Below are 25,783 nucleotides of genomic sequence, written 5' to 3'. Positions count from 1 at the left end.
CGTTTTTTTGTTTTGTTTTTTTATATATATATTTTATTGATTTTTATTGAGCTCTACATTTTTCTCTGCTCCCTTCCCTGCCTCTCCCCTCCCCTTCAACCCTCTTCCAAGGTCTCCATGTTCCCAATTTACTCAGGAGATCTCGTCTTTTTCTACTTCCCATGTAGATTCGATCTATGTATGTCTCTCTTAGGGTCCTCATTGTTGTCTAGGTTCTCTGGGATTGTGATTTGTATGCTGGCTTTCTTTGCTTTATGTTTAAAAACCACTTATGAGTGAGTACACGTGATAATTGTCTTTCTGTGTCTGGGTTACCTCACTCAAAGTGATGTTTTCTAGCTCCATCCATTTGGATGGGCATTTCTGACCACATGAAGTTGGCCATATTTCCATCTCTTCATTTGTTGGATTATACTTTTTGTCTTGTAAGATGTCTATGCAAGTTTTTGCCTATTTCATTATCTTTTGCTAATTGATTTGGCTTTTCCCTTTTCATGTTGCTTGTGATAAATAATCCTTAAGATTATCACATTATAAACTTTTTATCAGTAGTGTTGAAAAATCCCCTCTCTGCTCATGCAGGGTCATGAAGACTTTTAAAGTAACCTAAGCCTTCTTGGTTTTGGCTTGTTGGTTTCTTGCCTGTCATACACCTGGGGTTGGCTTTGTGCTGGGGATGGTGTAAGAGTCTGTATGTTTGCTGCTCTGTGACTTTGTTCCTCTTCCTTCTGGGCCCGTGTTCTGTGGGTAGGTATGAGGCCCCCACCCAGAAAGTTATGCTCCATATAGGCAGAGGAATTGAGGTCACAGAGGTTAGTTAAGCTCTTTAGAAAGCTGTAAGATGACGGTGCCTGGGTCCTCCAGGTGAGCCCTGGCAGGGCTGGCGTCTCCCCCTGTGCTTGCGGGAATGCTGGGGGGCTTCTGTCTGTAATTCCTGCCTCACACTGACAGCATCTGATGCAGGCAGCATATAAATGCAAAAGCTTATTTTTCTGTCCGCCTCGCCATGAGCAGTTCTGCTCGACTCTCAGATGTACTCGAACTGTTAGCATTTGCTGGAAAGGAATGATGTCCTTTGTGTTTGTTTTGTTTGTTTAGGGTTTTGGTTGTCTTCCTACCTCCTTACTGTGCTGCAACTCTTCCACAGCTGTCTGGCAGAGATGCTGGACATCCTCCTGGTTCTTTTGGGGTCTTCCTGTTTAGGTTCCCTTCCTTAGTGTGCCAGAATTAGGTTGGGTTTTATAGGATGCATTGTATCCCACTGAAATGATGGTGAGTCTTCGTACTGTTTTTCCTGGTGTTTAGACAAACCTGTTTCCCTGGCATGAAGGAGCCCAGCTCTATCCTTTCTACACATTGCTAGATCTGTTTTCTGACATTTTGTAATGTTTATGCTGAGAGAAAGTCGAATTCTCTAACCGTAGCTCCAGGAGCATTTGACCTCTGCTTCTGTGAACACTTGCATTCATGTGCACCCCCCCCCCACACACACATGCACACTCCTGGAGGCTAGAGGCCTGAGGTAAGGAAGGGGTGTCAGGGCTAGCTGCTATGGCTACTTCTCTCAGCTTGTAGACAGTCTACCTACCGTGTGTCCTCTATCAGTCCTGACCACTTAGAAGAACACCAGTGAGATAGGCTTGGATCCCCAATGGCCACGTCTCTTTGGTTCTCCTTTTTCAACCCCTACACCAAACCCAGTCATATTCTAAAGTTCTGGGGCTTAGGGCCTGAACACAGGAATCTGGGGTACACTTTGCCTTGGTAGATGTCATCGCAGCAAGACTTCTACTTGGACAGAGCTGACCTCGCATGATTTTCCTCCCATTTTTTTTCTTTTGATTTTTCAAGACAGAGTTTCTTTTTTTATCTTTGACTGTTCTGGAACTCACTCTGTAGACAAGGCTGGCCTCAAACTCACAGAGCCTTCTCTGCCTTCCTAGTGCTGGGATTACAGGCTGTGCCACCATGCCTGGCTTTCCTCCATTTTTGTATGATGAAATGCTGGAGACTACCCAGAGAGCACAGTAGTATGTGTTAGATATGAAACAACTTCATAACATAAGCACTCTGGAGACCAAGGCAGGAGGATTATAAACTCACAGGCAGCCTGGGCTACATAGTGAGCAACCAGGGAGGTCCCAGTGGTTGTGGGCAGAGCAGGTGATGGAAAAGATGTTGGTTCCTACAGGGGCAGAGAGCTTGGTCTGAGCTGACTGCTACCTGGGTTGGCGATGGCCCTGATGTACTGCGGTTCATCTGTAACACAGGGATCACGAAGTAGGTTGACGGATCCAGTTACCAGCTGGTCTGGGGCTGATAAGATGGAAAAGCCGGTAATTGAAGTGGATTTACTAATTACAGAGGGCAACAGAAATCAGAATTCTCTAGGTTCAAGCCATCTGGGGGGATGTGGTCCCAACAGAAATCAGAATTCTCTAGGTTCAAGCCATCTGGGAGGATGTGGTCCCAACAGAAATCAGAATTCTCTAGTTTCAAGTCCTCAGTTGAGGGGCTTCTGGAAGGCAGCCCTCATCTGATGTCTGGACACTGGAGTAACGGGACCCACGGGGTCAAAGTGCTGAAGCACATCCTGTGTCTAGAGGCAGAAGCAGAACTTAGCAGTTCAGACTGCCCCGCCTCTTTGCTCTACTGCCAGCATATGCTACGGTGAGGACTTCTATGGGCTTTTGTTTTATGTATATGAAAGTTTGCTGCATGTGTAGATTGCAGCACATACCTGCAGAGGTCAAAGAAGGCATTGGATCTCCTGGAACTGGAGTTATAGGTGGTGGTGAGCTGCCAGGTGTGTCTTCTAGAAGAGCAGCAACTGCTTTTAACCACTGGATCATCTCTTCAGGCAACCCTCCTTCATCTTTCCCACCCCACTTCGTTTTTCTTTTACAGGGTCTAATGTAGCCCAAGCTGGTCTGGTTCTTGCTATGTATATCAGGCTGGCCTCTGCTTCTTGAATCCTGGGATCAAAGGTACGTGCCACCACACCTGGCTTGTTTTGTGTTTTCATTGTGCCATAGTGGGTGAGATTCCATCTTCTCATACAACTTGGGAAACCTAAATGTTTTTCAGCTGAAGTGTTAGCAGGGAGACATGGCAGTGCCTCCAGTTAGGGCCTCCTGAGAATTGCTAAGCCAGCCTCTGTAAGTCAGCAATGCGGCCTGCACCATTTGCTTGTGCCAATGCTATGTGCTGATCATGTTGGTCCAGGTCCTGTCTAGGCCTGGAGTTTGGCTTCTCTTGGTTGCTAGGACTCCACCTCAGGAGGGTGGGCAGAGCAGGGATCAGAGGTGGTGCTTTGGGGGGGAGGGGATAAAGAGGGTTGTCCTAGCCTGGCTGTCCTTTGTGGCTTACTTGGAACCTCAAGGAGAGTCAGTGTAGGACCACCCAAGGGTATTGCTACCCCAACAGTCTAACCTGGTGGGATGATGGAGCTTCTAAAAGTTTACTTTCAAAGTCCAGGCTTGTGCCTTGCTGCTCTGAGCCCTTAACATGGGTCTGTGCCTCAGTTTTCCTGGTGAGGGGAGTACTCACCTGTCCTACAGTCTTTGAGAGCATCCCCAAGCCCACGAAGGAGGAGTGTCTTCAGCCATGCAAAAGACAAGGCCATGTCTCTGTTTGGCATCCCAGTTAGCGGCCATGTGCCTCAGGCAGAGGCTGGGGATAGACAGTAGCCCCAGTGCCTGCTGTCTCCTGGACCACTGCCAGCGGTTTCGGACATCCCTGTCCATCCTTGTAAGATGTGTAGCACTGGATGCTCCCCACTTGGAGAAAAAGCAGGGCCTTAGAGCAGGGAGGTACTAGGATGTGTCTGGTTGCAAAGGGTCTGAACAAGGATAGGGGGTAGGGCTTGCTGTGTTACAAACTGTCCACCCTGGCAGGCATCTGTTAGAGATACGCAGAGTTGCCCATGCAGAACTCCATGGGCATGGACAATGACTCCCCCTAAGGCTCTGAGCCAGGCTGGAAGCTCTTTGTCTAGATAGGCAGATGTTACCTCCAGCTCAAGGCTAGAACACTGTGGGATCCCTCTGTGAGCTGCAGTTACTTTGGGAACAAGACAGGCACCCCGTTCTGCAGACACAAGCCCAGGCTGGAGGGTTTGCTCTGGGCACAAGCAAGCTCTGCTTAGAACCATCAAGCACAGGACTGCAAAACTTCTGATGTCACAGGAGACGAGGATGGGTATGGCCAACACCCAAGGGTGTTTGTTTTGAGTCTAGACGGCTGCTGTTCCCACTCCAGAGGTTCTAATTGAGCCCCCCCCCCTTTCCGGCCAGACTCCAGGTCCTATGTGATGTGGTGAGGCTGGGGGCTGAGGCCTTGGACTTTGGTGTGAGCCCAACCTGTAGTGCTGTTGGGTTCCCACAACCTGCCATTGCATAGCTCCTTCCAGAACACTGCCCCTAGAACCTCCCACCCTTTCTCACTGGACCAGGTAGTTGAAAAATACAGATTCTCTGAAGATAAACAAGTGTAAGGATCATGACTCACTGGGCATGGTGGTGCACGCCTTTAGCCCCAGCACTCAGGGGGCAAAGAGAGGCAGATCTCTATGAGTTCAAGGCCAGCCTGGTCTACAGAGTGAGTTCCTGGATGGCCAGGGCTACACAGCCCTGTCCCCTCAGCCCCCAAAAATCATGTCTCAAACAAAATAACCCCTTTGTGAGGTCATTAAGATGTGTCTCCGTGGTGCCTGTCGGATGAGGGGTCAGAAGGGCGGGGTGGAAACCTGATGGGACTGAGCATGGCCTGGGTGTACTGGCAGAGGGAGACGGAAGCCACACACCCTCAGGAATCTGTCTTGAGATGCCTCACGGTGTGGGTGGAGTAAGAGGGACCTGGGAGATGGGTCCTAACATGCTTCCTTTATGTCTCAGGTTTGCTTTCCGTCTCCCATGAGTTTGTCTTGTCATTGGCCAGCTGAAATCACCCTCAGTCTCTGTGGCAGGTGTATAGTTGGATTGGTGTCACCCCCAATGCAAAACAATGTGCAATGGTTTCATCGCTTGCCTTGGTCTCCGTCTCTGCCCTTCCTAAGTGCTTAGGCAGTTACATATCCTCCCCTCTGCCCGCCACTGCACATCTTTAAATAGCTGCTACCGAGACGGCCTAGAGCCTGCAGCAAGCACGCGAGCACTCACTCATTGCACAGACTCCCAGCTCCCACCCCCTCACCGCAGAACGCTGCCAGTCCTGATGCCCCTCAGCACTAAACCACAGGCTGCAGCCCCCAAGGCACTCGGAACTGTTCTGAACAGGTTTGGTTAGATTAGTTAGGAATAAGGAACATGAAAGGCTTCTTGCTAATTCTCTATACTTTGAAAGTTCTGATGCAGTGTTTAAATTCTAGCTCCTTCTGGGCTGGGACAGACCTGTTCCACTTGGAACAAGTGTTTCATGAGAGCGCTTAAGGCCAGCAGGGTATGCGGGCTGGGAGAATCGATGGGGTCCAAGGATGGCTGGGGACAGGGATCCTATGAAGACAGGGTATCCTCCAGGCCTGGCTATGAAGGCAATGGAAGCTATGGAAGGTTCCAGGTGTGCATGTGGCTTTTATTGAGCTGGTATCTGATATCAGATATCTCACAGCACACATATCCTCCTGGCCCAAGTGCCAGTCCCAGGGCCTGGCATCTTTAGGAACTAGCAAAAGGCTGTGCTGAAGTATCTGCCTGTACTGGTAAGAGGACCCCTCCCCCGCTCCCCCTCCCACATACCGAGAGACTAGAAATGTGTTCCCACGCTTCAGGTGCACAGGAGAGTAAGCACTCCGACCCAAATATGGGTCAGGTGGCTTTCCCCAAGGTGCCCCAGAGGTGGCAGCTCTTCCAGCATAGGCTTGAAGGCTGTAGCCCCATCTAGATGGAGACCAGTAAGAGTCTGTGTCTCTGGGCTCAGCAGCCAGGCAGGTGGCTGGGCAGGGAGATGGAATGTGGGTACTGGGTCAGACCCCTCCTGCTACAGAGTGATGGCCACCAATAGGCCCTAGGTGAGTTCTGGACACGCCAGTCCAGGGTAAACTACTTGCTTCTCCACCTAGGCCCCCAAACAACCTCCCTGAGTCCTGACAGCTAACTGTAAGAACTGTTCCAGTACTCCTCACCAGGGCTTATGTATACTTTCTGAGCAAGTGGATCCCAGACAGGCAAAGAGTAGGAAGGCTGGGTTTGCAGGCAGGCCATGGGCAGTGAAGACTTGGTCTAGGCACCCTATCATCAGGCAGGTTATAGTAACTGCCTTGCCCTTTAGAGCCCACCCACTGGAGGGTCCATCTGCTCCACCTGGGAGAACTTGGCCCTTTGGTCATCCCTTCACCTCAGCCTTTCAGGACACCCAAAAAGCACATGGCAGAGGTTTACATAGTGACATCAAAGGCACCTTCCTCCCCAGGGTGGGGTGAGGATGGATTTCCAGGAGTCTGGGGCCTTAGGTGAGCTGTTTCTACCTTCAGGGCATGCTGGACCACAGAGGGAGGTTGACTGCCAGCTAGCCAGAGGGTCCTCTGGACTTGACTCATGCACACCCTGGCAGCTTCCCAGACCCAGCCACCCATAGCTACAGAAGATTTATTACTGTTTTGAGAAGGCCATGTTGGCCAGGCCAGAGGTTCGGGGCTGGTCTTTGAAGTCTGGGGAGGGAAATACAGGAGGCGATTCTAACCCTAAAACAGGTGAGCCTCGGATGTCTTCCAGACCCCGTGTCCTGGAGCCTTGATGGGTCACCTTGTTCCATGCATGCCTGCAGGATATATCCATTTTAATAGAAGGTTCCAGTTCCAACCATACAAACCACAAACAAGACTGAAGTTAGCTGCCTGGAGCAATCCCTGGAGACCTGAGACATGCCCAGAGCCCAGAGCTTATTGTGCTTCTCAGATCAGGTGTTTAGAGACGAGACTTCGCTTTGAGTGTGTGAAATGGTCCGTGGGGACGCATCATTTGTAGGTCCTGGGTCCCCAAGCTCCGTGGCTGGGGGAGCTCAGTGTGGTAGCTGGAAACATCATCTGACCTCCATAGCCACAGCTGCAGGGCTCCCTCCATAGCCATGGCCGACCACAGGACTCTGAGGACCCACCAGCAGCCCCTTCCCTGACCCCATGCCAGGAACTGCAGAGCTCAGGTTCAGGATGGGCCCCCTGACAAGCCCCTCTGTTCTCCTCCACTTAAAGAGCAGGCACGGCACCGTTACTGCTGGCCCCTTGCCTGGTTCTGGGGAGAGGCAGCCCATAGGCCCTGGTATAGTCTCAGAACCATGCAGAATAGCACGTTGGGCGGCTAGAGCTGGCCTCCATGCAGGGGTCTCCCCAGTTCCATGTGGGACTCCCCAGTTGCAGGTCTTTCCTTCTCCCATGCACCCCAGAGCCCCTCCAGAAATTACTGAGTGAAGCCATGCAGGAGGGTGGGACCTGGGGTCGTGTCCAGTCCCTGCTCAGTTCCTTCTCTGCTGCTAGCCTCCTACTTTGGCCAGACCCAAGTCACGAGTTGTGGTACAGCTTTGTAAAGAGATGCAAATCATACATATTTGTAAAAATAGGCTAAAAAGTGCCTCCTGCCAGTTTCAAGGGTAGTCCAGTGGTCTCATGACTGGCCCCCCAAGAGAATTTCCTTCCTGGGGGACAAGTCTTGGAGCCATCGTATAGTCATAGCCTGCTTGGGCCAAGCCAGCGTGTGACAATGCTCTCTCTGTGTCCGCCTGTCTGTCCCCACATGGGCTTCGTGGCTGCTCAGAGCTGTGTCTCATCCCGGGTCTCAGGATTACAGGATGAGAGCTTGTTGCTGCAGCTGCTCTTCCGACTCTGGGAGCTGCTGCCCACATGGGCCAGGGGGTCGGAGCGGATGAGGTACCTGTAGAAAACACCAAGGAAGGGTCTGGAATGACAATCCAGGTAGCCAGCCACACCAGGCCTGTGCCATTTGTGGGGTCTGGAGCTCCACGCCGGATGCTGGGAGGGACAGAACTTGTACTCACACAATGTCATTGGGCTCCAGCCTCGTGTCTGGTGGGGGGTTGATGAGTACATAGGAGAGGGTGTTCTGGTGATGGTCGTTCATCTCATCTGTAAAGGACATAGCCCAAGCATCACCCAACCCCACCCAGAATAGCTCTGCTGGACCCCAAGGAGCACAGGGGAGGTAGTTCTACAGCCTTTCTGGCCATATACTGACCGGTCCTCCCTGATACCTGTCCTCTGCTCCTGCCTGCACTGGGCAGGGCTCAGCCACTGGCTCCCTCTGTCCCAGGCTGCTTGCTCATCTGACAACCAACCTTAGATGACATCTCACCAGTGAAGGAGGGGAGTGGGGGTACTGACAGAACAGAGGCACCGAGCACCCCTGCACACATACCTGTACAATCCCAGAGTGCACCTGTGCACACCTGCACATATAACTGAGTACACTTGTATATACCTATTCACACCTATTCACACCCACATTGCAAACACCTATGCATACTCCTACATACATGCACCTGCACATATACCTGTGAGCACCCATAAACACTACTGATCACCTGCACATATGACACATACCGCTAATACCCCCATGTACAGCCATGTAACACCTATACGTACACACCATCTGCTCCACACCTTCATACCTGCGTGCCCTCCAGGAGCCGCGCAGGCCTTCCTGTCACCCTCCTGAAGTGCTCTGCAGGTACCACTGTCCCCGGGACTGGGCAGGCCACATCTACTCCCTATACTTTGGACTCACTGGAGAACAGGGTCATTTCCTCCCGTTTGTGGCTATGCTGCTGCTTCTCCAGAGATAGAGACCAGCAATGACCCCAGGGTGATGATGGACTGTGATCCCTAGGAATGTGGATGGTTCTGGAGCAGCAGCCAGTTATACCATTGATGTCTGTGCTTGACCAGCAGGGCACCATGGCCACATACACAGTGCTAGCAATGGCCTTGAGCTTGCTGGCCTCAGTTTGCCCACTTCATGTTTAAAGGTACCTCTAGATTCCAAGGGCATACAAAATGAGAGTGACCTGGGACAGGGCATCTTCTGCCCAGCCCTTTCCAGTGTCCTCTATCCTTCGTCATGTTAGACATAGCCTAGTCCTCTGTGACATTGAGGAAGCTGCCAAGTAGCCACCTGGGCCAGGGTAGGGCATGCTTTGGCTCCCAGAGATGCAGCCCCAAGATGAGGCATATGACACAGAATGCTTCTGCGAAGGGGGTGTACCTTTACCTGGGGTAGTTCCAATGGAGCTTTTACCTCTGTCTACTTCTGCAGGGTAGGACAGCCTGGTAGCCCGCTCTCTGTAAATGGGGTGCTGTTCTGCCCCATGAGCATCAGTCTTTGCCCCTCCCCCCCGCAAATCCTACAGTCAAGGTCCCCATGGTGTGGTTCATGTTTGGAGCCAAGTGGGAGGCGTGTTATTCTGGGAGTAAGTCTCTCATGCAGCTTTGGGGCGGGCAGTGCAGGGGCAGTAGGGTGTGAGCAGGAGCAGGGGGATTTGGTCATGCTCACTCCAGACCATGGCCCCTGATATGTGTCTATCAGGGCCACCAGACAGTCATCCCGCAGGTGGGGCTAGAAGCCCTGGCTGCGAGAGGAAGCTACTGGATCCTCCCTCTTTAGGTCTGAGGTCTGGGCTACCATTCTCCTCCAGCCAGGGGCAGATCTGGGGATTTTTGAGACTAGCAAGGCCTATGGGAGGGCAGGATGAGGCCTGGCTTTGTGCTTCTGTAGTGCAGAGCTGAGAGAGCCGTGCCAAATCCCGGCTATCATGCCAGGGTGGGGCTGTGGACAGTCTTGTGGTGCTGACTCCAACTGCTTAGCTTGGGAGAGCAAGCCAGCTGCCCCGAGGTAGCTTTAGCATCCCCGTGCTTGGTAAAGGTAGACAGCAGGTAGGGACAGGGACAAGGCCCAGCTTAAATGCACTTCTGGAATGGAAACTCTCAACAAGTCAGGCCTCTGCAACATCTCTGCTTCCCCTCACTTTCTCCCACCTCCCTACCTGAGCCCCGGGCATCTGTATCCATTTCCCATAAGCTTTCCTAATCTGAGCCTTAGCTTGCTCATCTCAGAACCAGAATAACTTCAGGGCTTGTGTGCTTTCTCTTGCCCCGTGTGCACTGAGCCCCTGGGCAACATCCCACACTGGACATTACCCTTTATGAACAGGTTGTGACATTCCAGCCTCGCATTCCGACACCACTCCATGCCGCGCCAGGGTTCTATGAGTCCCTGTCGCCAAGTTCCAGCACATTTTCCCCAGTAAGCACACAGGTGATGCTCAGTAAACACCAAGAGCACCCTGTGATTCTGCAGGAGCTGCCCAAGCTCTCACCTGCCCGCCTTTGCCTAGGAGCCATACAGGAAGCAGATGGAACTGGGTACAGGGCATGCTTGGGTCATGGAAGTCACCATGTGGCCAGCAGAGGGCCCACTTTCCATGAATGCTGTCATGGGTGGCAGGATGAGGAAAACCACAAGCCCAGGAGATGCCAACACTTTGCTCTGTGGCTGCCCACAGCCATCCTTACAAATACAGACCCAGTTAAACCGACATCTACCTGGGCCCAGCCACTGCTAAAGCTCCCAGAAAACCTGATTGGAGGGGAGGCACCAAAGGCAGTGGCTTAGCCTTTGCTCTGGCCTCATGTGGGGTAGCTCCTTGTACTCCGCAGCATTAAAGCCCGCAGATGAGAAGTGGCTACTAGATCAGCTCTGTCTCAAGCAGATAGAAAGAGCCTGCTCTTGAAGCCCCAAGTCTACCTGGCTTGGGTAGTCCAAGCCTGCCTATGCCTTAGCACGGAGTGCAATCCTAATTTTCATCCTCATGCCTGGCAGGAGGCTCACTAAGACACATAGGGACTTTGGGCATCTCGTGGGACTAGCCAGAGAGGCAAGCTGTTGCTGGAACGGCCTGCTGTCTGGTCAGGGCAAAGCTAGATGGCATGGCACATTCTAACACCAGAGCTGGATAAAGTATTTGAGGTTAAGCCCTGGGGCCGGGGTGGGTACCATCATCTGGGCTCCCATGACCCTCAGCCAGAACAAACCAAGGAGGAAGATTGAAGGCCTGAGAACCCACCGTGGACACACAAAGCCCTCTCATCTCTCCTGGTCACTGTCTGGCCCAGCCAAAGTGGCAAAGGGTTGGCACGTCCCCTATGTGGTGGCTGGTATCCACTGGAGCAGAATTACCTTGCAAATATCCCAGGTTTACCCGATTCATCACATCACTGGCTGTTAAATTTGCTACGTCCTCTATGGAACACATAGGAGAGGCACAGACAGAAACAGAGAGAGAGACAGGTCAGCAAGCAGTGGCGGGGTGGGCACGCTGGCACAGCAGAATGGGTGCAGGGCAGCGGTCAACTGCACGCAGACACCGTCCATGCCGGGACAGTGGTGGCCAGCACCAGCCACCTCAGAAGCAAGTCAATTGCCAAAGAGAATATGGTCCTTCTCTGCCAAGCGCTGGCATGTGGGGGGTGCATTGCAGAGGCTAAGGGGCACACAGAGCAGGTGCCAGTTCTGAGCTTGGTCATGTGGGCTGGACTTTGTATCTTCTAGTACTTGCCATAGTTCATGAATGCTAGGGATCCCCTTAGCCTTGGTGGCTAGTTCCCTGGAATGGCAGGTTACCTGGGCGGGGATACAGTGGGGATCACTAGATCGAGGGCATTGTAGGGACGTTCCACATTGTGTACACGTGATTGGGAAAGTCTCTAGGGTGGCCATGCTGGTCTCGAAAGTCTTCCCCGGGCCTACCCTTTAGTGAAGTCTATCTCTGCCTTGTGAAGGTGCCCATCACGCCCAGTATGCATGGCCAGCACATGGTCTAGCCCCAGTGATCCCTGGGCAGCTATCTCTGCTTGGAGGAGTCTCTAGGGCCCCATCTCCAGTGATGCTAGGCATCATGAGACAGGGTGGGCCTCAGCAACGGCTGAGTATTGAGATGCTAAGGGAGTGTGGGAGCGCACAGGCCAGAAGAGAGCGCTTGGGCCCCCTTTGACCTCATCAGCAGAGGCAGCCTGGTTAAAGTCACACAGGTGTTACCCAAAAATGGCACAGAAAGAAGGGGGTTACAGAAATGGGATGACTACCCTGGGGAGGACGGTGGGATAGACAGAGGATGTGTAGGTCCTTCTTGTTCCCGATGACTGGGCCCCACCCTCTCCCTGGCCAGGGACCTGCTAACTCCTTGCCTCACATCTCTCAGAAATGGGAAGACTGGACCTGTACCCCAACGAAAGCCATCGGCTTGGCTCTCCACTCTACTCTTCCTTTAGGTCCAGTCCCTTGCTTTCTGCTGGGGAAACTGAGGCTCTAGAGTAGCAGAAGTGAGCCGGTTTGTGGGTCACTCTGTACCTTCTCCATACTGGGTGGGGATAGACACTCCTCTGCCCGTCACTGAGCAGGCCCAAGTGACCATTCTGTGGCCACGCCTGCCGAAGGGGTCAGATAGATTAAGATGCTCATCAACCACTTTGCTATGGCCCAACCTGCCCCACCTTGTTGCCTGCCCTTACCATAGCCCGTGGTGGGCAGCCCCAGGTGTTTCATCCGGTTCTTGACCAGCTCTGAGAGCTCCTGGCGCTCTGAGCGCCGGTAGAGGCTGAGCCGCTGCTGTGTGATCCACTCTGTGGCTGCAGGGGCCTTCCCCGCCTGCTTGCTGCTCTTTCGACTCAGCTTGCGGGCCCACTGGAGGCTCTTGCGGCGCAGTAGGGGGTGCTCCGCTGGATCAGCACTGCCCCCGTGGCGGCCGTGGGTGCTGCCACTGCCGGAGGCAGCGCGTGTGCCCCAGGGCCCCTTGGCCTCCCGAGTGTCCTCGCGGTCCTCCATGTTGACTGAGATCTGGGACTGGGCAGGCAGGAGGGCTATGGAATGGGGCCTTGTGCCTTGAGGTGCCAGGGAGGAGATGGGCTCTGGACCCACAGTGTGAACACCAGCCTTCTCCAGGCCAGAAAGACTGTGGGGTCCTGTGTTCCCATCTGTACCCCAGTCTGCCTGGCCTCCTGGACCTGCTCAAAGTCTGATCCAGGATGGAGCCAGCCTGTCCCAGGGAAGCAGATCCTTTGTCTCTCCAGGCCATCGCATCTATGGATCTAGCTGGTTTCTCTGACCCGGTATATCCTGGCTTTGGCCTAGCACTGGGACCTCTGTCTATACCTCAGTTTCCCTCCATGCGGTGGAGCAGGGGTCCCCATCAAACACATCCCTGGGAGTCAATGCGAACAGAGGTGGGGTGTGGTAGGCTGTGCATGACTGAGTGAGCATGTGAGGGGCTGGGGAAAATGTGGGGACCCCATCAGCAGCCCTTTAGAGAGACTGAGAGAGATAACGCAGGTGTGGTGGTCAGAGCAGCCCACAGGGGTATCTGCTGCTCTGGAGGCTGCAGAGGGGCCTTCTGATGGTGCATAGAGCTGGGCTGGGGTGAAGGGTACACACGATGTGGGCAAACCCATGAGTGATTGCCCCCTGCCTCAGTTTCCCCATTGCATAGCAGGATCGTACTTGCTGAGAGTCCCGCCACCTCCACCCCGGACCCTGAACAGCCCACAGGCAAACACATTTTCATTTCCTGTCTGCTTCCCAGGGGCCTGATCAAGGTAGGGAAGAACTCCATGAGGCACAGGTGGAGCAGAAACGCCACATGGGGTCCGGGGGTGCTCACCTGGGCTCTCAGGTCATGGGGCTGTAAAGGAAACCAAGGGTTGTGAGGGACCGGTGGGTGTGTTTGCCCCTACCCCAGTTCATCCTCGCCTCTCAAAGTCCATATAGAACATGCAAGGGCAGGATGGCAGGCGGACTACCATAGTCTACCGCAGTAGACGAGCTGCACCCGACCACCCTGGATACCCTACCCAGGCCCCCTGGAGGTCTGGGATGCTTCCCAAGGTCACCATTCTTCCCAGAGTGGCAGATGCCCTCGCTGGAGGCACATGTTTTGGACACTGAACCTGCCTGGAAGGAGCCTCTGGCAAATGCCAGTCACACACAGGTGCCCAGAGCTGGACTGTGACAGCAATGGGGCTGTACCTCAGAGGAGAAGACATGGCACTCAGTCCTGTAGATGCCGATGGGGATCTCAGCACTGGAGGAACAGAGTTTCTGGAAGAGGCGGCCGTAAGTTCGGATCCACAGGTCATCCTCGGTTACCTTCATCTGCGACGAGAGGAAGGGCTGAGAAGGGCTACAGGCAGCACCCAGAGTCCCCAGACTGCAGTGACCCGAGGAGGGTGCCAGGCCTGTGCCCTGCGGCACTGTACACCTGGCCTGCACTTACGGCGCAGAGGTAGCCGGAGCCTGGGGTCGTGTCAAGGCCCAGCAGCAGCCTGGTGATGGTGATCATGTAGTCTTTCACGAAGGACTGTGGGGCAGTGGGGCCACGTGAGGCAGATGCTCCAGCCTCAGCGCACTCAGAAGCCACCTGCCTGCCAGCCCAGCACATGAGATCTAAAAAGGACCAGGACCCTAAACCCCCAGAGCGGTACCAGGGCATCCCTGAAGGCAGTTAGACCTGCTGCCCCAGCAGGAATCTGTCTCAGGAGATCTGGGGAGAGCTGCCCAGAGCAATGGGACCAGATCTTAGGTGGAGAGCAACTGTGGGTTCTGGTCCAGGGATGATGGGACCCTGCCCACCTTCCTCCACATCCCAGCTGACCTGGTAGAGCAGTGTATCCAACATGCTGATACTAAATACTCGACCAGCAGCAAATGGCAGGCGGAACATGAAGGCCAGGTTGGAGCCATTCTCCCGTTCTTGCTGCAAGAAAGGGGTCCTCAGATGGCACATAGGATCACAGGTGGCCATCAGAGTAAGGATATGTACATAAGGTGTGTTTATGTGTGGTATGTGTATGCATATGTGTGTACATGTACTTGTGGTACGGCATGCATGCATTTTTGTGTGCTTGTGCGGCATGAGCATGGGTGCATGGCATGCATGCATGTGCTGAGTGTTAGTATGTGCATGGTATATGTATACATGGATGTGTATCTGCATACATCAACAGACTTCTGGCCAGCAGGCTTGAATATCCAGCTGCATCTCCCCAGACACACTCAGGGCCCAGAGCCTAGGGAGAGTTTGGGCTCTGAGAAGAAATTGGGACCCAGAACCTGTGAGATATGTCCTGTATTTGGAATCCAAGGCCTCGCACACGCTGGGCCTTTCCATCAGCGACCCCTCCACCAGTCACATCTTCCCAGTGACGGAAGGAAGCACACGGGACAAGGTGGCAAAAATTCCTTTCATTTTGTCCTTCTTTGCACTCCAGTTAACAGAAGGGGGCAAGTGTCGGGAGAGTGTGAGGTCGGAGAGAGAAACAGTGGGGCTAGGATGTGTGGGCTTGATTGGCCCACGAAAAACCACGTATTTCTGAGCTACAACACGTGGTTGTACCACGTGACAGTTCCTTAGTCACGGCCACTACCTTCCCACTCTGGTGTGCACCATGTGCAGGTGAACCACGGTGGTAACTCAAGCAGTCCACTGGCTTTTCTAAGGACTGCCCTAATCAGGAAGGGACCACGCCACAGGTCCAAATGACTGGAAGGAAGGGGAAGGAGTGTTGCTAATGTTAGCTTCTATCCAGAGTGTTCCTTTCTATTTCAGACAAGGAGTGGGCATTTTTCTTCAGTGTGGGCAATCCTACAAAGCTTGTTGCTCAGTGATGGGCAGGCCATAACAGTGGGCGTGACTGGGGATTTTACCATCCCCAGGAAGCCACGACACTAGCAGCCTCCTCATCTTCTTCCTTATCTCGTCTGCCCAGGGCCCAGGACATCAACCACTGTGGATTCCCCCGCCCCCCCCCCCCCCCAGCATCCATGAGTTCACTACCACCACTGTGGATCCCAAGTCCTCAGCATCCATGAGTTCATTGCCACCGTGTTCTGGGATCCCAACCCCTCAGCATCCATGAATTCACTACCACCGTGTTCTGATTTCTTCAGTTTGTCCTTGCCATCCCTACTGTGATAAAGCCACATGATGGGCCCTGGACCATTCACTGCCCTGGGACAGACAACAGCTGACAAGTCCAGAATGCAGGGATGGGCCAGCCACCAGGTCCATGCTACATGGAGGGGATGAAAGAAACCCCCACCCTTCACTGCTGACATCTGCCACAGAGGCCCTAGCTGTGTGAACCAGTTACTGTCTGTGCAGGCTGCCTTCACCTATTCCCAGGCTTCCTCAAGGCCCCTGAGGAGCAGGGCTGGCCCCAGGTGTGACTGTGTATAGGGACACAGGCTCCACGATGATTCCAAGCAGGGACACCAGCCTGGCCTACCCTCGGTCACACTGTGAGGACCCTGGTGATATGTGGGGCCGTGGGCCACTCAGAGAATCCTAGCACCTTGGACTGCTTAGGCATCCCTTGACCCTTTCCAGTGTGGATGCAGATGCTGGGGAGAGCAGAGTCCAGGGATGGGGGTAAGCTGGACAGCAGGAGTCGCACTGTTGTCTGGTCCTCTGCCCACTTGGCTCCCTCATGCCTCTCTGGCTCAGCCAGATAGCAGCCTACACAGACAGGCTCCCATTGGCCACTTCCATTTTGCCCTAGCTTCAAGTCAGCTCTGTGCTCATGGGCAGTAAGAAACCCCAGAGCTTGTCTGTTCTGCCTGATGTCTGGAGTCAGGCGTGGCCCAGACAATTCCTGCCTTCTTCAGTCAGCCATGCTGGCCTCTGGCAGCTCACCACAAGCACACTGGCCCAGGCTGAGCTAGGGACTCACACAGAACAGCAGACATTGGCAGCTGTGGCTGCCTCCTCCATACCTGGCCTCTGTTGTCTTCATCTTAACACATGGCTTCCACTGCCCTCACCCCAGTGCCTGGCCATCCCTTGTGTGGATAGCAGGTGTGGCTACACCCTCCACACACCAGAGCAACATAGACAGTAACCTGTCTCCCATAGTCCTGTAGTTTCCCATATTCCTAGTGGGTTCCTGGGTCCTTAGCGTATCTCTAATCCCATACTGAGTCCCTTGTGTCCCCGAGTTCCACATCTGGCCTAGCCAATACCATCCATGGAGCTGACCCCTCCTACAAATTCCATGGTCAGAAGCGCGAGGCTTTCCCCACTCTCTGATCTTCAGAGCTGGGACAGAGGCAGGGTCTGGTGGCGGGTGGGCTGTGAGTATCTGTTGCCAGTTCCTGGCCGATCCCAGAGAGGATTACCACTGACTCGCAGGTGCTCTGGGAAGTAGCCCCCGCAAGGAGAGCCTTGCATCAGCTGAGCCTATCTCCTTGGCTCCTACGGGACAGAAGCCCATTCTCCCTCACCTTGCTCATAACCTCTTTGGGCTCCCGTTAGCGAAGGCTGACCCACCAGGAGAGGCCCACTTACCTTTTCCAGTTTGGAAAGAGCCAGAGAGTAGCTGTCCTTGGCACGGAACTGCATAAACCGCATGTTGGAAGGGTGGGTAAGCTCTGTGGTGATGCTGAGGCTGGGGAAGAGCCTGGGGGAGGGATTAGCAGAGTTGTCCTTCAGTCAGGGCTGAGGGTCTGTGGGTCTGTGGTGGGTCGTATGGCTGTGGTCAGTCAGGGCTGAGGGTCTGAGGCAGTCCCAGGGCTCTGGGGGTCTGTGGTGGGTCGAATGGCTGTGGTCAGTCAGGGCTGAGGGTCTGAGGCAATCCCAGGGCTCTGAGGGTCTGTGGTGAGTCCCGCGGTCATGACTGGGTGGTCTCTATTGCGTCAGTTACAGCCGTGGGCATTAGTCTCTGGTAGGTTTTGTGGTCAGGGCTGTGGGGGTCTGTGTTGGGTCCCTGTAGTCATAGAAGTGTGGTCTCTTGTGGGTCCTGTGGTGAGGTCTGTGGACTCTGATGGGTCCTATGGTCATAGATTTGGAGACCATAGTGGGTCCCATGGTCAGGGTTGTGGGGTCTGTGCTGGGCCCCATGGTCAGGGCCCTGAGGTCTGTGCTGGGCCCTATGGTCAGGGCTGTGGGATCTCTTGTAGGTCCCATGGTCAGGGCTGTGGGGTCTGCGCTGGGCCCCATGGTCAGGGCTGTGGGATCTCTTGTAGGTCCCATGGTCAGGGCTGTGGGGTCTGCGCTGGGCCCCATGGTCAGGGCCCTGAGGTCTGTGCTGGGCCCCATGGTCAGGGCTGTGGACTTTGGTGGGTCCTTTGGTTGGGGCTATGGGTTCTCACAGTGGTCCTGACACATGGTTCTCCATATCCGTTTCTGTGGAGACCTTGTAGGAAGCCCGTCTCCCAGGCATCAGGTGCTCACCGAAACATGGTCTGAACATTGACAATGGTCTTAGCATCTGCCATGTAGTCCTCTTCGGCGCTCATGGTGCTCTCCTTGTCCACCACCACCAGGTTGTCGGCATAGATGATTCCGCACTGCAACAGGCTGTCCAGGCTGCACAGGGCAAGGGCTATGGCTATGGATTCCCCTCCCCCTCACACACTGGGTCCCTCTCAACCTCCCTCTCTTTCCCCGGGTCTGGGCTGAGTGCTCACTGAGGAGCTCTGGGGGAGGACGGTGGAGGGACAGCAGGCACCGTGGCCGTGGCTGATCTCATCTTACTTGTCCACGGAGCCCTCCATGTAGTAGACCATGGGAAAGCAGCAGATAGCCTCCAGGAAGTGGTGGTCAGGTCTGTGGGGACAGCAGGGCCGAGAGGTGTCACTTGCTCTATGCTTTATCCTCTCTACACTCTTGGGGCCCCCAAGACATGGGACTGAGGGGAACTTAAGGCCAAAAGTTCTGCCACTTATTCAACCCAGGGGAAACTGAGGCCCTGGACTTGCTGAGGTTATATAGCCAAGACTGGACCTTGGGCTCTGGCTGCCATGCTTCCGGGTCCTTGGAGGAAAGGAGCTATGGTTTTGGGGATCCCCGTGGGCCACGGGAACTGTCAGGTTGTGGGGACGTGATGTAAAGAGGCTACAGGAGAAACTAGAGGAGGAAGCTGCTAAGGCCAGTAAGATATAGAAGGCATAGCCATGGAAGACAGCAGGGAACTGGCCAGCAGTCCTGGCACGGGAAGAGAGGCATTATGGGAGTGCACAGTGTCTCACTTGTTGTCAAGCAGCAGCACGATGGGGTTGAGTTCCCGGCGAGACCGATAGTAGGCACGCAGTGGCACGATGAAGTTGTAGAGCCCGTTGCCCGCCGTCTCAGCAGAGACGATAATCAGTTTGTTCTTGAACCCATAGGCCTTGGCATCTTCATAGCTGTTGTGTTTGCAGCCCTGGGGATGTTGGAAACCCAGGCTGGGCAACCACCCTGGCTATGGGAGAAGCTGGTGGGCCAACAATAGCAGGGGTGTGCAACACGGGAGCACATGGGAGCCCTGGGTAGATACTGGGCCACCAGCCACCAGGGCTCATCCTGCTGGCCGCCACTAAAGTCAGTGTCCCACAAAGCTGGGTGTAAGCCAGTCACTGCAGCATTTAGCTACAGAAATACAGAGGGCCAAGTTGTGTACACACACACACACACACACACACACACACACACACACACAAACACACGTCTCAGAATCAAGGTCTCAGGCAGCATCTGATCTGCTCATCTGTTTTCTCAGTTCCCTTTCCCTAAATTGAGTCAGACCTCAGTTGGAGGTGCCTGGTCCCAGTCTAGAGCTGGGCATGCACAGGGAGGAAGTGTGAGAGGCTGGCAAGCATCAAAGGGCTCAGATCCCAAAACAACATGAGTATGGGCCCTGAGTAAAACGAGAGGCCATGCGCCTCCACCACGTGAGTGCAAGGATGGTTTCCTTGGCGACATGCTGAGGAGAACTACTGGCGGGATCTAGAATTAAGAGAGCTGATTCAGAGTGGGGAAGGTTAGAAGCCATCCTGCCCTGATCTCAGCAGTGACTGGACCATAGAGATAGTCACAGCGGGACAGCATGGCCAGAGACGCGGCCAGCTGAGCCCCATCCCGCTTCAGGGTGCTCAGCCCAGATGCATGGGCTGGCTCGATCATAGATGGAGTTCTGTTGCCCTGAACACAGGATCCAAGCTCTTCAGAGGTCAACAAGGGATCCCAGGAAGACAGGAAGGTGTGTGCTGACTTAAAGAATGACAAGACCGTTGGAGCCTTGGGTTCCCCTGGCAGGAGACCCCGGCTCTGGCTGACTCTGGGGATGGGCTATATGAGGAGAGAAGGAGTCCTCCTCCTCTGGGAACACGCAAGATGTTTGGGGGCTCAGGGCTCGGGGGTCCTAACCTGCTTTCAGCCCGTGAGTTCAGAGCAGGGAGGCGGAGAGTGGGTGGGTGAGGTAGAAGGGGGTCTGCTCCTGCTCAATTGCAGCATCCCCGAAATACATGGTGGCCACAGTGGAGTCTAGGGTGCCGCTGCAGAGACTCAGCCTTACCTTGTCCAGTCGCAGGCAGCAGAAGGGAGCTTTCACAGGCAGGAGGTGGCATAAGGTTGGGGAGCTGCCAATGTAGGGTGAGTTGGGGGGGTAGCCCTTCACGTACCTGGATGAAGACAGGGACCACAGCATGGCACCCTTTACCTGGACTATTCATGGAGTCACCTGGTACTAGCAGAGATGCCTTACTGTCTCCCAGCTCCTAATCCCTACATCTGCTGGGACAGTCACAAGAGACAAGTCCTCAGGGACCTGTCCCTGCATCCCAGGTTAGGGCTGGGACAGGTACACCAAGGTCCTAGAATGGCCCAGGCTGAGGTGGGGTGCAGAGAAACCACTTGTTACCACTCCCCTCCGCAGGACCCAAGAGGGCTGGGAGCATCCTTCCAATGGTCAGTCCTTAGCTACTCAGATGGGGGATAGGCAGGTAGCTTGTAACCCATGGGATCCCTTATGTCCCCGGGGAAAAATTCCACACATAATATACTCAGTGCAGATGTTTACATGTATACACATGGAAGAAAACACAGGAACAAATGCACGCACACATGCACATACAAGCAATGTTCACCCACTTCCACACAAGTCCATACATATGCCACGTGAACACACACAATGCACATACATTCTCTCTCTCTCTCTCTCTCTCTCTCTCTCTCTCTCTCTCTCTCTCCCCCTCCCTCCTTCCCTCCCTCCCCCTTTGGAGCCTAGAAGCTGAGAACACCAGGGCTGTAATCACCAGCCCACTGAGGGATGTCCATGGCACCCCAGGTGATAGGCAGGTACCTGGGCTTGTGCCTCCAGTGGGCTACACTAGCCTCTCAGAAGGCTGCTTCCCTTCCTCCCCACCCTACAGTGCTCAATACACACCATGTCATGCTTTGACACTGGGCCCTGGCCACCACCCTCTAGTTCTGTTTCCATGTACCTCAAGGGACATAGCTATAAGGACCCATGTACTTTCTGCTTACAGGATCTGGGAGCCCCAGCATTGACCCCTCAACCTTAGAGCAGCTCCCAAAAGGAGGATGCCCTAACTGAGGTCAAGGTAACTCAACTGTTGAGGACTTACTAATGTCCCTCTTGGTCTCAGCCAGGAAGATTTGGCCTCAGACCCCAGCCAGAATGTCCACTGGAGACAGGCTTGTAGTCTCTGGTTCTGGACAAGGTCTAGCCAAATCACCTGCTGGTGACTTCTACAGACCTTGCCCCAAGAATTCCCACCTGAAATGAGGTGCCATACCCCACAGTACCAAGAGAATCTGATTCAGCTGTGATGTTAGCTCAGGAATGTCTGTGATTCACTGCCTGGCTCTATCCCAACTCATGGAATAACCGAGGGCCGATAGCTCAGTGGTTGAGATGTCATGGGGCTATGCTACCCCATCACCCACGCTGCTTCTATAGGCCACTGAATGGGGCCTCTGAGTCCCATTATCTCTGACTCCAGCCAAGGCCAGGGGGAGGGTGGCAGCCTAGTACATCTCTGCCAGCATGCTCTCGAGTGCTCCCCAGGACTAGGCTTGGGGTGATTCCCTGGCCCCACCCAGAAGACCCATTTGTGAAGCAGGGATTGCCTCTATACCCAGCACTGGGGACCCTTCCCTCCCACTGAAAGCTGAGCCCCACTTAGCACTCACTCAACCACAGAGAGCCCCTCGTCGTCTGAGGGCGTCACCTCGTCCTCTGACTGGTCACTTAGCAGGTCGCAGGGCAACAGGGCTGAGCTGTCTGCCAGCTCCAGGACTGGTGCGATGCTGGGGCGCCGACTACCAGAGCCATTCTCCGTGGGCAGAGTCAGCTTGCAGCTGCCACCGCCGCTGCCGCCACCACCACCGCCACCCTGGGAGGGCCGGCAGTCTGTGTTCTGCAGGTCCATGGCCACTGTCCCTGGACAGAGGGGTTGAACCTGACCAGCAGCCCTTCTTACCCCACTCTCTAGGCTAGCTGTGCGGCCTTAGGAATTTCAGCACATCCCTGAGTCTCAGTTTCCCCTTCAGGACATGGGGGGGCCCTGAGGGGTGGTGATTGGCCCCCAGCAAGGGCCCCATCCATACTGGGTTGCTGTGACTGATTCTGACTTCCTGAGGGTGGGGCCCTTGAGGTTTATGGGAAACTGGTCGATCCACTTTAAGGACATGGCTAGAAAGGGTGGCCACCTAGGAACACAGGAGCAGTGTGGCCATTTTGCATTTGCTGGTTTCTGGTGCTCCCAGTTCAGCTCAGGGCTGCTAGCTTGGGGTCGTTGGCCGACTCAAGGATGCAGCTCATAGCCTCTGTGGGCCAGAACTGAGGAGTGGGTGGAAGGGCTTCCTGAGCCACTCCGTCTCAGGCATGGGCGTGAGCAAATACAAGCAATGGATGGAGGTTGGGCTGGACAGCAGAAGAACCCCAACCCCAAGCTCTCCCTCAGGCCTGACTGCCAGGGCAAGCTGTTACTGCAGGAGTGACTTCAGAGCCAGGCAGCTGCTGGCTCATGTCACACGTGGCTGAGAATGTGTACCACAGAGTCAAAGCACCCGGTCCCTAGAGACCACTTAGATGGGGCATATGGTGGGCACTTATTAGCATCAACTTGTTTTGAGGGTCACAGCTTGGGTCTAGCACCACATGAGATGGTGATTGCCCTGGATTACCTGCGGGTCTGTGGCCTGAGAGTTTAAATGACCTGTTCCTGTTCCCTGCTGTCCCCTGGAGGGCTGGCAGGGGATGAAACATGCCAGAAGAACCACCTTCCGAGTTTTGGCCCAGCCCTGCTCAGGAAGTCACTGGGACCAGTTCTAGGAAGACAGCAGTCCCTGCGAAGAGCCTTGAGGCTAAGCTGTGGCCAATTTCAGACAATCTACCCCTAGTGGATGCCAGGGCTTTCATCTATTCAAGGGATGCTCTGGGCTGATAGAACTACAGGGGCCTCTGGTTGGTAGTTAACTGCTACAGTACCCCCACAGGCTCTCAGTTACCCAGGTAACCGATGCTCACCAGAACTCTGACTGGTGGGGGGTACCCCAATTGGACAGATCCACAATTCGAGGCCCGGAGAGGCTCACACTGTCCAAGAAAGAGCTGAGCCTCAGGGGTCAGGGGTCTCCTGCCCAGTGGCAGGTGGTGTGTGAAACACACCCTTGGAAGCCACCCACCTACCACCTGCATACTGCCCCAGCTCACCCATAGAGGCAATGATGCTATGCACTGGCAGACGGGATGGCCCCTCATACAGTGCCTGCCCTGCAAGACCCCGCCTCTTCTGCTTCTCCTCCTGCTTGAAGATGAAGGCCGAGTTCTCCTCCTTGGTGATGTTGATGTAGAAGCAGGTGTCAGAGGCGGCCAGGATGTGCCGTGGCCCCGGGTTCAGCAGGATACTCTTGTTGTCCTCACGTTTCATCCCAATGAGGCACACGCCATACCTGAGCAGACATGGCCTGGAGCTCAGGGTCACTCCTGGCACCCTGTGGCTCAGGCTGCCCCCCTGAACTACTCATTCTCCTCCCAGGGACCCCACTTGAACCTCTTGGACAAGCCCTCTCCTCGGGTATTGGGGACCTAAGGACCCCAGGGCAGCCTCAGAAGAAGCTATGTGGCAGGTTCTTACATGAGCCTTGTTCTGGGATGTCCTGACTTGGCCGTCCTCACCAGGTAGGCAGAGCCAAGCTATGCTGTCCTTGGTTGAGATTCTGTGACTTTCCTGCCCCAGGGCCCCACCCATGCTGACCTGGCCCTGGGTAGGGTGATGGTGGGGACAGCGGGCTCCAACCCTGTATTCAGCCCCGAGTCCCGCGTACTTCTTGTGTGCGTGGAAGGCTGCGTAGGTGAAGCTCTTGCCCTCATACTCCCGGAAGAATTTGCTGTCGCCCATGCGGATGTGGTACACCTCATTGCCCGAGCAGCGCCCATACATGCGCTGCCACTGCTCTGGAGATTCCTGTCCTTCCCTACCAGAGGAGCAGGGTAAGGTTAGGAGGCCATCACCCTCAGTCAGGGCTGGCCCTCCTACCCAATTGGTTAAATGCACCCTGCATCTCCCTGGACCCCCTTCCTGTGCCAGACCTCTGCCCACTACATGCCCTCCTCCTCCAGGGAGCCCGCCCTGCCTTGTGGGGTTGGTCGGGACGGCCAGGGCGTGGTAGTCGGTCTGGCACAGGGCACTCACTGGCCACGGGACGTGTGCACCAGCAGGGTGATGAGGGTGGAGGTGGCCGGGCAGATGCAGTTCAGGGCCAGCATGGCGTACTTGCATTCCTCCTCGCATACCACGTGGTCTGTGGGGACTGCAGGGTCAGTGCCTGCCACCCCTGCTGTCTGTGGTACCCCCTACACAGCACCCACATCTTTCTGAATGTGTCAAGGCTCTCCTGCTCGGTGCCCCTGGAAGCCTGAGCAGCCAGCTCCTACTCAGCAGGGGTTCAGCACCTTGGCGAGCTGCATGTTGAAACCCTAAGGTGCAACTGTGTTTCTGGGGCCACTCCAGTTCTACCCAGGTGGGCCCTTACCTGTCCCCCAGGTGCCCACCATGGGCTCTGGCCATGGAGGTTCTGATCAGATAGTGTCCTTGCCTCCCACACCACTTCTGGCTCCTGTTCCCACCGATCTCGGCCCCAGGTAGAGGCCAGATCATCTGCCAAGGCTACCCCTGGTAGCTCTCCATTCTCTAATGTAGAGATCTGGTGGGCATGCTCTCCCCAGGATGAACCCTCCTTGATCTTATGAGAAGAATACTTTACTTCACCCCACCCTTCACCCCCTTGCAGTCTGCATGCCCATGATGCCACAGGGCCCCAAACACACCAGCAAATTTGACGTGAAACTTGTTTTCGGGCTTGAGGATCTGGACGTAGAGGGGACAGTTGGGGGCAAAGTCCTTCACAGCCCAGGCTCGAAGAATGGTCTGGTGATCCTGGGGGAGGTGTGGTTGGTGATGGAGGGCCTACCACTGAGGGTAGGCAGGAAGCGCAGGCTTGGGGGGAATGTGTCTGAACTCACCGCAGCTGTGCGGTCCACCTCGTTCCTGCTGCTGAGGATAAAGCAGGCCTCTCCATTGTCCATCCTGTAGAGCACCAGCTGCTGAGCGAGGCTATAGACCCAGAGGGCCTCCCCAGGAGGAGGTCAGGAAGTCAGGAGGTCAGGAGGGGCCCGGTGTATGAAGGGTGAGAGAGAGGATGGCCCAGCAGGGGGCCTTGCTAAGGTAGTCTGGCCTGGCTTAGCAGGTCCCAGCATCAAATCCTGCAGGGCATCCCAGGCCTCCTAGCCTCCCCAGATCCTCCTGGAACATTCTGGACAGGTCAGAATGCCTGGACACTCATAGCAGAGTCGAAGCTCAGATGCCGAACAAAATCCATGGGCCAAGCCTGCCCTGGAGACACTGATTGGCCAGGGTTCCCAAGCTGTGGCATGATGGTGCCCAAGAGGGGGTTCTAAGCCACGATCCACCACATTCATCCACACTCTGGACTCTGCTTACAGTTG

At 54.8% G+C, this 25,783-nt stretch overlaps 1 protein-coding gene across 13 annotated transcripts in view; it reads right to left on the bottom strand.

The window, feature by feature from the left end:
- Positions 1 to 6,759: 6,759 nt before the first annotated feature.
- Positions 6,760 to 25,783, bottom strand: part of Kcnt1 (potassium sodium-activated channel subfamily T member 1) — a 56,452-nt gene continuing 37,428 nt past the window's right edge. For 4 of the 13 annotated variants that reach the window (XM_075985446.1, XM_075985444.1, XM_075985443.1 and 1 more), the window contains 19 exons: positions 25,301 to 25,364; positions 25,106 to 25,214; positions 24,471 to 24,579; positions 24,103 to 24,252; positions 23,489 to 23,727; positions 21,964 to 22,213; positions 20,324 to 20,429; positions 19,020 to 19,192; positions 18,526 to 18,597; positions 18,223 to 18,357; positions 17,338 to 17,449; positions 14,647 to 14,748; positions 14,269 to 14,352; positions 14,022 to 14,147; positions 13,657 to 13,677; positions 12,512 to 12,842; positions 11,181 to 11,243; positions 7,987 to 8,074; positions 6,760 to 7,862 (listed from right to left, as the gene is read on the bottom strand). In XM_075985446.1, coding sequence (XP_075841561.1) covers positions 7,742 to 7,862; positions 7,987 to 8,074; positions 11,181 to 11,243; positions 12,512 to 12,842; positions 13,657 to 13,677; positions 14,022 to 14,147; positions 14,269 to 14,352; positions 14,647 to 14,748; positions 17,338 to 17,449; positions 18,223 to 18,357; positions 18,526 to 18,597; positions 19,020 to 19,192; positions 20,324 to 20,429; positions 21,964 to 22,213; positions 23,489 to 23,727; positions 24,103 to 24,252; positions 24,471 to 24,579; positions 25,106 to 25,214; positions 25,301 to 25,364 — 2,455 coding nt within the window. In that variant the 3' untranslated portion in view covers positions 6,760 to 7,741. Of the gene's footprint in view, positions 7,863 to 7,986; positions 8,075 to 11,180; positions 11,244 to 12,511; positions 12,860 to 13,656; positions 13,678 to 14,021; positions 14,148 to 14,268; positions 14,353 to 14,646; positions 14,749 to 17,337; positions 17,450 to 18,222; positions 18,358 to 18,525; positions 18,598 to 19,019; positions 19,193 to 20,323; positions 20,430 to 21,963; positions 22,214 to 23,488; positions 23,728 to 24,032; positions 24,253 to 24,470; positions 24,580 to 25,105; positions 25,215 to 25,300; positions 25,365 to 25,783 lie in introns of all 13 variants that reach the window. The other 9 variants (XR_012911803.1, XR_012911801.1, XR_012911799.1 and 6 more) reach the window with 4 other exon arrangements.

This window comes from Microtus pennsylvanicus, chromosome 9 (genome assembly GCF_037038515.1).
Source record: "Microtus pennsylvanicus isolate mMicPen1 chromosome 9, mMicPen1.hap1, whole genome shotgun sequence".
Classification (NCBI taxonomy): Eukaryota; Metazoa; Chordata; class Mammalia; order Rodentia; family Cricetidae; genus Microtus; species Microtus pennsylvanicus.
Note: the sequence above shows the minus strand (reverse complement) of the source record. Positions and strands in the feature narration are given on the sequence as shown.